The sequence below is a fragment of the Nyctereutes procyonoides genome, unplaced genomic scaffold (assembly GCF_905146905.1).
Source record: "Nyctereutes procyonoides isolate TBG_1078 unplaced genomic scaffold, NYPRO_anot_genome, whole genome shotgun sequence".
Lineage (NCBI taxonomy): Eukaryota > Metazoa > Chordata > Mammalia > Carnivora > Canidae > Nyctereutes > Nyctereutes procyonoides.
The window spans coordinates 10561840-10574188 of record NW_026575037.1 but is presented as its reverse complement, the minus strand read 5'-3'; the positions used below and the strand labels follow the sequence as shown (position 1 = coordinate 10574188).

The 12349-nt window shown below is 49.4% G+C and overlaps 1 protein-coding gene across 1 annotated transcript in view; it reads left to right on the top strand.

The window, feature by feature from the left end:
• Positions 1–12349, top strand: part of LAMC2 (laminin subunit gamma 2) — a 56439-nt gene that overhangs the window by 37715 nt on the left and 6375 nt on the right. Inside the window, exons 12-21 of the mRNA XM_055319367.1 lie at positions 587–832; positions 2985–3130; positions 4559–4715; positions 4996–5201; positions 6593–6672; positions 7752–7922; positions 8857–9001; positions 9945–10094; positions 10625–10739; positions 11949–12148. Coding sequence (XP_055175342.1) covers positions 587–832; positions 2985–3130; positions 4559–4715; positions 4996–5201; positions 6593–6672; positions 7752–7922; positions 8857–9001; positions 9945–10094; positions 10625–10739; positions 11949–12148 — 1616 coding nt within the window. The remainder of the gene's footprint in view (positions 1–586; positions 833–2984; positions 3131–4558; positions 4716–4995; positions 5202–6592; positions 6673–7751; positions 7923–8856; positions 9002–9944; positions 10095–10624; positions 10740–11948; positions 12149–12349) is intronic.

Sequence of the window (12349 nt, the reverse complement as noted above, 5' to 3'; positions counted from 1 at the left end):
AGGTGGATTGAGGAAGGGCAGTGTATGGTTTGTACGGTATGATGTATGGTTAATGGTGTCTTGGGTTTGTAATTAGTTTTCGGATGAAATATCTGGTTTAACTAAGCTTTACAAAATGAACCAAGGTACAGAAGGGAAACTTAGTGGCCTTTTAAGTCCAGAGTCACATGTCTCTCTTGGGGCCCCTGGCTGGCTCAGTTGGTAGAACAAGTGACTCTGAATCTCAGGGTTGTGGGGTTTGAGCCCCACCTTAGATGTGGAGGTTACTTTAAAAAATAAGTAAATAAATAAATGTCTCCTTTTTCTGCTAGTCAGTCTTAAAGAAGAGTTAATTCTTCAGCAACAGCTGCAGTGGTATTGCTACAAATCTGACTTTTCCCCAAGCATCCAGTTAACTGGCAGGAAGCTTCCCAGTGGGGCTGTTATGTTCTACCATCTGGGACCACCGTGGAGTGAAAGAGCCAAGCCCTTGCCCCAAGCACTTGCTTCTGAAGCTACTGTTCTGGGCTCCAGGGTGGGAAGCTCTTTTGGAGGGTGGCCGGTGCCAACAGGTGACCACTCAGGCTTGGGCATTCATTCTTTCCAGGGGCCCGCTGTGAGCTCTGTGCCGATGGCTACTTTGGGGACCCCTTTGGAGAACGTGGCCCAGTGCGGCCTTGTCAGCCCTGTCAGTGCAACAACAACGTGGACCCCAGTGCCTCTGGGAACTGCGACCGGCTGACAGGCAGGTGTCTGAAGTGCATCTACAACACAGCAGGCGTCCACTGTGACCAGTGCAAAGCGGGCTACTTTGGGGACCCCTTGGCTCCCAACCCAGCGGACAAATGTCGAGGTAGGACTGCATCCCCAGACAGGCTGGACAGATGGTGTGTGTGTGTGTGTGTGTGTGTGTGTGTGTGCGCGCGCACACACATGTGTATACATATATGCTTGCTAGTGCGCACACAGCTAAGAACATACAGATCAGCAAAGCCAGCAGCAGGTAATAGGATGCCACTTTGGTTCCTCTGACCTACTGGCCTGTGAATAGTCTGGACCTTTTTCTCTGTCAGAGGCCCTAAGACCCTTGCAGCTCTGGAAGACAGAGCTGGAGGATGTTGAATGGATTAAAGCTGGGTGGGAGAAATGAAAGAGGTGGAGCTTACATTCCTGAGTGGAAGAGGAGATGAAATGGGGCCAGGTCGTGTGCCTAATGCCAGGCTAGCAGGCAGGAGCGCTACCAAGCTCATTACAGGACAGCAGTAAATGTGAGCCTGCACACAATGAGTGGGGGGCTGAGCAGCAGTTTAAGAGACCCTCTCAGGAAGTCAGTGTGATTCATGTAGACAAAGGTAACTGTTCCAAGTTCTACTAACGAGACTTGGCTTCCATGCAGCAGTTATTGGGGCACATTCCTTAGGGTTGCTTCAGATCAAAGCATGATAGTATACATCGGTCCTCTTGCTCGACCCTTCTCTCAAGCCTCTGTACATGTTATATTCAGGAGTTGAGTTTAGTTCTAGGCAAGTTCAAGTTCAGTTCTAGGGAGCTGGTCTGCCCCACAGACTCACCCCTCAGTCACAAAGGTCCCAGAGCAGCCCTGGTACCCAGAATTCAGGGGCTTGTTTGTTATAACAGAGCCTCTGGAGGGCCTCTGGGCTCCCAGATTGGAGATCTCCTGGTTCCCCAGGAGGTCTGCAGGAGGCCCCGCACCTCCTACTCACCCCCGATTTCCCAGCCCTGGAAATGCCTGAGGACCTCTGTGCAGCCTGAGGTTTCCACCTGGGAACACAAATTCTACCTGCCCTAACCCCAACCTGTGGGTTAGCTCCAATTTGCTAGAAAGTACCCTGTGATAGGAAGAGCCCACATGTTATGAACAGTACTGAGTTCAAGTCTATTTTTTTTTTACCAGACCTATTATATTACACTGGTTATGGCAAATTAATCTCTCTGACCCTCAGTTTCTTTATATAGATGAATAAATGATAACTCAGAGTAGTTACAAATATAAAATAAAATAGCTTATAAGAAAGTACTCTTTAAAGGATATAGCACTAACCATAGGTGCTACCAGTAGTGACTTCACTGGCTTTAGACCATACATTTCTTCACTCAATGATCTTTTGTCAATCACCTACCATGTACCCATTGTGGAGCTGGATACGGAGATACTGAGGTTCTGATGATGACTAAGTCGGTTCCAGTCCCCAAAGAGATCATAAATCATAAAGATTATTATGCTAATAAGGAAGATACACAAGTATGTAAGCAAATAATGATATTATACTTAGATATGTGCTCATATTACTGTGTGCCAAGTGTTTTGTGAGTGCCATAGAGCAACCCAGAGAATCACTGTAACTCCGTCAGTGCAGTGTCTCACCCACAGTTATAGCCTAGAACAGTGTGGCCTAGTAGTGCTCAATCAATATGAATGAATAAAGGTACTGTTTTTGTTGTTGTTTTACTGCATTTCCTACATCAAAGGCAGCAGAACAAAAGGGAAAGAGCATTGCCTTTTTCCAAGTTCTCATTCCGGTTTGCCATTTACTTGCTATGTGACTAGGATAGATTATTTAACCTCTCTGAGCTCATATTTCTCATCTGTAAAATAGAAGGAGATTGCTCTGGCATGTCATAGGCCCAGAAGACATGTTATTCCCCTTTTTGAGCAAAGCTAGAGTGCCTACAGAATATCCAACAGGCTCACAATTCCATGGGAGGGAAAAAATAAGTGCCACCAGAAAGGGTGGACTGTTGTAGTGTCTCTTTATGCACACCCACGCCAAACAAACTTCTAGATGATTCCTAAGATCTATCTATGTTAGAAATGTGCTTGGAGGCATAGGCAAGAAATGAATCTAGCACAATGTGAATTGACAAGGGTCAAGAAGGATTCTTTGCCATTGATGATTTGAACTTCTTTTTATCTTTGCTAAACATCCAGTTTCTAGAATTAGTGTGATATGAATGCTTCCTGTTTGTCTGTCTTTTGTCTCTAGCTTGCAACTGCAACCCAGCAGGGTCAGAGCCTGGGGAATGTAGAAATGATGGCAGCTGTGTCTGCAAGCCAGGATTTGGCGGCCTCAACTGTGAGCATGCAGCACTAACCAGCTGTCCAGCTTGCTATAATCAAGTGAAGATTCAGGTGTGCATGCTACCCAACCCTCATCCGTAGGAGTGAAATCTTTAAATGTCCACTGGGTGGGTCTGTCACACAAGTCCAGGACCCTAGTAGTCTCTCTCGGTGATGAGGGTGAGATTAGGATATCTTTAAAAGGGATCCCTGGGTGGCACAGCGGTTTGGTGCCTGCCTTTGGCCCAGGGCGCGATCCTGGAGACCCGGGATCAAATCCCACGTCGGGCTCCCGGTGCATGGAGCCTGCTTCTCCCTCGGCCTATGTCTCCGCCTATCTCTCTCTCTCTCTCTCTGTGTGTGACTATCATAAATAAATAAAAAATTTAAAAAAAAAAAAGGATATCTTTAAAAATTGCTATATTAAAAAAAATCCATATAGTGGTGACAGTGCTTCAGGTTTATGCTTATATATACCATTTTAAAATCCCTTTTGGAGATACTATCTCATTTGGTACTCTTGATAACTTAGTCAATTTGCAAGAGAAGGTATTCTGACCTCAGTTTCCACTGAGCAAAGTCTGCCACTTGGCAGTTTCTCAGTCACATGGCCAGGTAGAACTAGGAATCAGGGAATTCTGGGTGGGATTCTTGGTTCCACCTGGCCATGTGACTGAGAAACCGCCAACATTGGGAGACTTTGCTCAGTTCAGTATTCTTTCCACTTAGAATATGCCACTTTCTAGTTGTATTTTTTTCCCCAAGAGATGTCTTTGTAGAACAAATGAAGAAACATACAAATATGTAGAAAATATGAGGAGTCCAGAAGCTGTCAAGGAGGTTCAAACAAGAATGGCCCCCAGAAACTGATATTGTTATTATTTTTTTGCTGGGGTGAAGGGCAGAGGAAGAATAGGCCCAAACAGAACCCCAAAGGTAGAACAGACTCAACTTATTTTTTTTAAATCTATTTAACCTGCCCTCTCTAGCACTTTCTTTGTTCCACTGTTTTTTTTTTGTTTTTTTGTTTTTAAAGATTTCATTTATTTATTCATGAGAGACACACAGAGAGAGGCAGAGACACAGGCAGAGGGAGATGCAGGCTCCCTGTGGGGATCCCAATGGGGGACTCAATTCCTGGACCCAGGATCACAACCTGAGCCAAAGGCAGACATCTGTTCAACCACTGAGCCACCCAGGCAGTCTGTTCTAGACACTGTTCTAAGCACTAAAATACTACCTTATTTAGTCCAAGTAATAACTATGAGATATTATTATTATTACCCATCTAATGGGTAAAGAAAGTGACTTCCCTAAGGTCACACTCACAGCTAATGAGTAGTGGGGCCAGGATTCAAACTCAGAGATCTGAGCTCTAGCATCTTTAACTACCGTGGCATGCCAAGCATTTCTGGGCTTTTAGCTCTTATCCCCTGAGTATGTGGTATTGGAGTGTGACCCCCACTCTCTGTTCTGATCCTCTCTCCTGTGTGGTTTCAGATGGATCAGTTTATGCAGCAGCTCCAGAGCCTGGAGGCCCTGGTTTCCAGGGTGCAGGGTGGTGGTGGAGCGGCGCCGGACGCAGAGCTGGAAGGCAGGATGCAACAGGCCGAGCAGGCCCTTCAGGAGCTTCTGAGAGAAGCCCAGATTTCAGAAGGTGATGAAGGCCAATTTCCCTTTAGACAGAAGGGAATTTCTAATCTTCTACAGATATCAGTTCAGTAGGGGTCTCTGCCCAGCACTTGCAGAGATAAAAGAACTGTGACTCTCCTGGGGCTTGTATGATGGAGATAAAAGAGCGTTGCATGCCTTCATTGACTGGGTTTTTACCATTTTGCCCTAGGCCAGTCAAAGCCACTTTTCCAACCCTCCATTGTGTTCTGGTCCTCTGTGCTAACTCCAGAAGTGCTAATATTCCTTTTACTTGTTGGTATCAGGTGCTAGTAAATCTCTCAGTCTCCAGTTGGTGAAGGCCAGAAGGGAAGAAGAGAGCTACCGGAACCGCCTGGATGACCTCAAGATGATGGTGGAAAAAATCCGGGCCCTGAGCAGTCAGTATCAGAACCGAGTTCAGGATACTCGAAGACTGGTCACACAGATGCAGCTAAGCCTAGAGGAGAGCACAGCCTCCCTGAGAAACACTGTAGGTGTCACCGGGTTCAGGATACTGAGGATCGCTGCCGGATGGGGAGACCCACCTGCAGTTTCTCGTATATTTTGTTCTACCTGGCAGAGGGTTGGGCTTTTCTTCCTTAAAACCGGTGCATCTGTTCTTTGTGTTCTTGGGGTTCCTGCAACTTCCCATTTTACTGCATTTATGTTCTTCCTAGCTCATTTCTTGCTAACTTTATCCTCACATTGGCCCTTTCTGTTCTCTGTTCTTGCTGCACACCTCCCAGCTTGTTAGCTCTTAGCAGGCAGGATTTAGTTTTGTTCGTGTTTGCATTCTCCGCCCACAGCAGTGTGTGGCTGTGATACCTGTCTGCTTAATGAATGAAGAGACAAACACATGAACAAATGAAGCAGGGGGTGGTGGTGTAGGGAGGTGGGAAGAAGGAAGGGATCCAGGGAAGACAGGATTTTGAAAAGGGGAAAAAGTTGTTGTCAGTATGATATTTTTAATGATGTGTGGTAGGAGGGAGAGATTTGAATGAGCTTTCTTCTCTTTCTCAGTAAAGAAGGCAATGGTGACAATGTGAGTGAGTAGAAGACAAAGAGAACTGGAAGACAATCAGATACTATGTTGATGAAATGAAGGATTTAAGGAATAATGTATATTGATTTTTCCCCTTATTACAAAATAATGTTTATTGTAGAAAAATTAGAAAATAAAAATCCTGTGATCTCATTAATAACCAGTCAAAACATGGTATATAGTCTACTGACTTTAAATACATATGAAAATACATATTAACATGTATAGATTTTTATTTTTTTTAAAGATTTTATTCATGAGAGACACAGAGAGAGAGGCAGAGACACAGGCAGAGGGAGAAGCAGGCTCCATGCAGGAAGCCGGACGTGGCACTCCATCCCGGGCCTCCAGGATCACACCCTGGGCCAAAGGCAGGCACTGAACTGCTGAGCCACCCAGGGATCCCGTGTATAGATTTATAAATGCATCTGCATCTATATAGTTTTTTTTGAACTTGGATTTCTACTTTATTCTTTTTAAAGATTTGTTACTTGAAAGAGAAAGAACATGAGAAGAGGGAGAGGGAGAGGAAAAGAATCTCAAGCAGACTCCCTGCAGAGTGGGGAGCTGGAAACCGGGCTCCATCTCATGACCCTGAGATCATGACCTGAGTGGAAATCAAGGGTCAGACTCTTCGCTGACTCACTCGGGTGCCCTGGATTTGTACTTTATTCTTGTCTGTACTTTAAAAAAAAGGATGATAGTGACAAGGGCCTCGAGGTGTCTGGGTATAGAATGCTGTGTGGCTAACGACAACTAGTTCTAACAGGGCAGATGCAGAATCTGCTTAGGCTCCAGGGCTGAGTGCAAAGCCTTAACCAAATCTCCCTTTTCCACAGAACATTCCTTCCTCAGATCACTACATGGGGCCAAATGGTTTTAAAAGTCTGGCTCAGGAGGCCGTAAGATTGGCAGACAGGTAAGGGGTCCCCTGCTTCAGACTACCTCTGCAAGCCCAGACTTGAACAAACCTGGAGGGTGTTCAGGACCTAAGCACCATTTCATTAATGCTCTGGGCTCTTTTGCAGCCATTTTCCGGCCTGGAAGCCTTTTTTTTTTTTTTTTTTTTTTAATCTCTTGGCTTTTAGCCTATGTAGGTGGCCACTGGGCACGATCTTTTGGCCAAATGTTGGGAATGGAGGTGATTTTTTACCCCAGATTTTTCTGTGACTCACAGTATGGCTCTGGTGTGTGTCACATGTGACTTTTTTTCGGGCTCTGTGAAATCAATCAGCCTTTGGAAAAGAACGCCCTGCAGCTTGGAGGGACTCCCGGGCTCCCACACGGAGCCTGGGAACGAGTAGCAACGGGCTGTTTGCTAGACGCTGGGGGCCAAGGCCGCAGAGGGGCACCTCCCCCCGGAAACCGGCTCTGCGGCCGCAGGGACACCAGGCAGCTCCCCGTCGCCGTCGCCGGTCCTGGAGGAGGCCTGCTCTCAGCCGCGAGCTCGGCCGGTGGTAGGCGCCGGAGTCTCAGACGGAGTCCCGTCGGGGAACGAGGCCCACGTGTGCCTTTGCAGCCCAGCGGCCTCCTGAGCTTGTCTTTGTTCTGTTGGTCTTGGTTGTTTTCTTTTCTTCTCTTTTTTATCACTTTGTAAGCATCTGGGGCACTTTTGTTGACAGGCGCTGTTCCCTGTAGCGGTGGCCCCAATACAAAGCTGCAGCCAAGCTGGGGGGGTGGGGTGGGGGGTCCTGGACGCAGTAAGCCCCAAGGGTTGGCGCCCAAGGCCGGCGTTTCGCCCCCTGGGTCTGCTCGCACCACGCTCCCGGCCCGCGCCCCCTGGTTGCGCCGGGAACGGAAAAGATGCCCGGCCGTGCCGAGCTCCCTCCGCAGGTGGCCTCCGGCTTCCTGGCGGCTCCTCCGATTGACCCCGGGCAGTTCTCTTGGGTCTTGCTCCGGCCAGCCCGTTCCCTGACTGCTCTCCCGTCACGCAGACAAAAGGCCGAGAGGAAGCCCTTGGCTATGAAAACTCCACGGCCTTGTTTTTAACCCTCGCAGCCACGTGGCGTCCGCCAGTAACATGGAGCGGCTGGTAAGGGAAACCGAGGACTACTCCAAACAGGCGCTGGCGCTGGCGCACAAGGCCCTGCGGGAAGAAGGCGGCGGCGGCGGCGGCGGCGGCGGCGGCGGCGGCTCGGACGGCTCAGCGGCGCAAGGGCTGATGGGAAGGTACGTGCGAGGGGGGGGCCCTTGCAGGGGCTGATGGGAAGGTACATCCGATGGGGCCTCGCAGGGGCTGATGGGAAGGTATGTGCGGGGGGGGGGGCTTGCAGGGGCTGATGGGAAGGTACGTCCGATGGGGCCTCGCAGGGGCTGGTGGAAAGGTACGTGCGAGGGGGGGGGGCCCTTGCAGGGGCTGATGGGAAGGTACATCCGATGGGGCCTCGCAGGGGCTGATGGGAAGGTATGTGCGAGGGGGGGGGTGGCCTCGCAGGGGCTGATGGGAAGGTACGTCGGAAGGGGCCTCGCAGGGGCCCAGGTACTCTGCCTTCCGCCGGGTGCAGCACGCACCGCCCTGGAGGGGCGCCGGGCTTCGCTACGAGATAGCCATCGTCAGGGTCAAGAGAACGAGAGAATCTGGGGAGCAGCGGGGCAGTGGTCGAGCGTCTGCCGTGGGCTCAGGGCGGGGTCCCGGGGTCCCGGGATCGAGTCCCGCATCGGGCTCCCGGCATGGAGCCCGCCTCTCCCTCTGCCTGTGTCTCTGCCTCTCTCTGTGTCTGTCATGAACAAATAAGTAAAATCTTCAAAAAAAAAAAAAAAAGAAAAACGGGGGAAAGGACATCCCTTTATGTGTAGAAGAGGAAAAGGCCGGTTAAGTAAAGCGTGCGTGTGGATGGCGGGGCCGCAGTGCTTGGGCAGTGGCGGCGGCTGAAGGGCGCGCGCAGACCCGGGACGCGCGGGAATCTGACCCGAGCTGCGTGAGCTCCCGGGCGGCTGTTGGGCGGCGGAGAGGGCCGCGGAGAGGGCCGCGGAGAGGGCCGCCTGCCGGGCGCGCGCCCCCGGGTGCCGTGGTCAGCCCGCCCACACGGCTTTCACGCTGCGGGGCGAATGTTGGCCTTGAGGGGAAGGAGGGATTCCCGGACGCTGTCTCCCCCGCCCGCAGGTTGGCGAAGGCCAGGTCGCTGGCCCAGCAGCTGTCGGGGGAGGCGGCGCAAACCGACGTTGAGGCAGACAGGCCCTATCAGCAAGGCCTGCGCCTTCTCGATTCCGCGTCTCAGCTGCAGCGAGTCAGCGGCCGGGCTTCTCAGGTGAGGGCGGGGCGGCGGCGGCGGCGGCCTGGGGGCCCGATCCGGTCGGGCCCCTCGGCTCTTCCTCCACACGGGCCTTTCTTGTCTCCCATCTTGTTGACCGTTGCCTTGTGCTTGGCCCCCCCAGCCTTTGCCTCTGACAAAGCCTTAGCCCACACTGTGAACCTGTCAGCCGAGAGCAATTTTCCGTCTCCTCCTCCGCTTTGGGGGCCGCCAAAACCTGTGGGAGATCACGAGCCGTAGAGCCTGATGTCCGCCTCTGGGTCCCAGCTGTGGTGCAGCTCCGCGGACGGCCTTTCGCAAGACTTTCCTTCTTCCCAGAAGTCTTGCGTTGTTTCTCACGTTTGTTCTTCTCGGAGGGTTTGCGCCGTGTCCGTCGATTCCTTTAACGGTTACGAACTTACTGGATTAGGAAGATGCAGCCCTCTGCCTCCGCAAAAAACGCTCGCAAAAAAACCACTCACACAGGTGTTTCCGTGCATTTAGGGGGACACATGGGCGGCGCAGCGGTTTCGCGCCGCCTTCGGCCCAGGGCGTGATCCTGGGGACCCAGGACCGAGTCTCATGTCGGGCTCCCTGCATGGGGCCTGCTTTTCCCTCTGCCTGAGTCTCTGCCCCTCTCCCTCTCTCTCTCTCTCTCTCTCTCTATCTCTATCTCTATCTCTATCTCTATCTCTATCATAAATAGAAATGAATCTTAAAAAGAATGTTTCCGTGCATTTATAAACCAACATGTAGAATTTAGAGAGAGAGAATGAGAGAGCCAAAACCCGTTTGATGCTTGGGGAAACCGCCGCCTATCGTTGGGCATATTGCTTCGTTTCTGTTAGACTTTGTGTCTGGTTTGCTGTTGTTTCCAAACAATGGTGGGCAGCTCCTAAGAAGGCTGGCATGGCGACCGATGGGCAGAAAGTCAGATTCCTTCCTTTCTTCGGGCTTACAGGTGGAAATGAAGAGGATTAGACAAAACATTGATTCTCTCTCAAGCCTTGTGACCAGGCGTATGGACGAGTTCAAGCATGTGCAAAGCAACCTGGGAAACTGGGAAGAAGAAACCCAGCAGCTCTTACGGAATGGAAAGAATGGAAGACAGGTATCCTTCTATGAACTCATGCACTCAACACACAGGTACTGGATGCCTACCATGTGAATATATATGGCAAGAGGCCATAAATACGCAACCGTAGAAAACTCTCCGAAGGTCATGGTACCACTGCTTGTAAATGGAGTAACTGAGATACAGACAGCTTGAAGTAATCAGTTCAGTTCCACCCACCGAATCAAGCCCTCAAACCTGGCACCTCCCGAGTTCAGTTTTGGTCCAGCTTTTTCTACTAGCTTGGCTTTAGGAAGTATCTAGAGTATAGTAAGATTGTGATTTGCAAAACTGTCCTCGTCCTTCATAGTGGGCTAGAGTTTGAAACCGTTCTCTATACAGGATGTGTCATTGGGTTATAAAGTTTGCTCTGTCCCGGATTGTGGAAGTCAGTACTCCTAGACTTTCTGGTGAATCACAGGACTCTGCAGTCATGAAGAGAAATGTGTCCAAGTGATTCTGCTGGCAGGAATGCTCTTCCTGGACGTATGTTACAGTTACTCTAATCTTACTCTGTCTGTTTACAGAAAGCAGATCAGCTGCTTTCCCGTGCCAACCTTGCTAAAAGCAGAGCCCAAGAAGCACTAAGTATGGGCAATGCCACTTTTTATGAAGTTGAGAACATCCTAAAGAACCTCAGAGGTAAGCGTTTCGTGGTTTAGGTCACTTGAATATGTTAAAGAAATAACTTTGATTTGTTTTGAATCCCTGTGTATCTGCCTAAACCATAGGTACATTGGGGTATTAATAGACACTTAATAAATATCTTCCTAAAGAAAAAAATTGTATTGATATTTGAAGTAGTGGAAGAATTTTAACTAGACGTCAGGTGGCTTGAGGTCTGAACTTTGCTAGGCCCTTTGACTGCTCTGTGCTGACTGTATGACCATAGGCAAGTCACAGCCTTTCCAGACCCTAATGTCCTCTTCTTTAAAGAAAGAAGGTTGAGGGACACCTGGGTGGCTTAGTGGTTGGGTGTCTGCCTTTGGCTCAGGTCAGGATCCCGGAGTCCTGGGATCAAGTCCGCATCAGGGTCCCTGCAGGGGGCCTGCTTCTCCCTCTGCCTCTCTCTTTGTATCTCTCATGAATAAATAAATAAAATATTTTAAGAAAAGAAGAAAGAGAGAGAGAGAGAAAGAGAAAGAAAGAAAGAAAGAAAGAAAGAAAGAAAGAAAGAAAGAAAGAGAAAATTAAATGATCTCTAAGGTCTTCCACAGATCCAACATCCTAATACGACCCAGATATTTTTCCTTTTCCTTTGTAATCTGGCTGATTTCAATTTAGAATCAATGTGGTTAGTTTGTGGTGATGATAGGAACAAGCTCTGTCACAGCACCTGGATCCCAGGAAATGTGGGTTTGTGCCTTATGGAGATTTAGTTAAAAATCAGGTTTATTCACTAAAGAGCAAAAAAGAAGCATTTCTAAAGTGTTGGGATTTTCTTCACAGAAATAAGCTCTCTATCCGTTCTGTTCAACCTCCAGCTACCATCATTGGCAGCTTAGGGTTTAAGGCTCTGGCTCGAAACTTTGGGCTTCAGCAATTACACCTGCTTTTGATCTACTTTGGGGTCTTAATACTCTTGCAGGGCTGGGGACCCAGAGCAGGCTGATAGTCAGTGTCTCTAAGCAAGGACCTAATTTTGGTTCTTTCAGTACCTCGTTTAAGTTGCTTTCTGCTGGATAAGAAAGGGCAGTAACAGCCACAACTTCTTACACGCTTGCCCCCAGGCAGTAATAACACTCTTCCTGGATTTTTTTTCTTAAAAACTTCAGCCCCATTCAATTTCATTTGCAAGTTTTAGAAGTCACTTTTCACCCTCATGGCAATGTTTTCTTGTCTTCGTTTCAGAGTTTGACTTGCAGGTTGAAGACAGAAAAGCAGAAGCAGAAGAGGCCATGAAAAGACTCCCTTACATCAGCCAGAAGGTCGCAGATGCCAGTGACAAGACCAGGCAAGCAGAAACAGCCCTGGGCGGTGCTGCTGCCGACGCCCAGAGGGCAAAGACCGCAGCCAGGGAGGCCCTGGAGATCACTGACAAGATAGAACAGGTAAAGAAAAATCAAAATGCAGGTTGGCACGAGCAACCCCAAACGCAAGGGTTCTGTGGAAGTAGAGCATCGGGCTCGTTCTGACCTCGAGATCTCAGAGTCCTGTGGCCCACGGCAGCCCCAGAGCCGCTTAAGTGCCCCATTTCTTGGTTGATTCACAAGGCTTTCATTGACCGAGACGTAGAGCCTTCATTTTCAGCT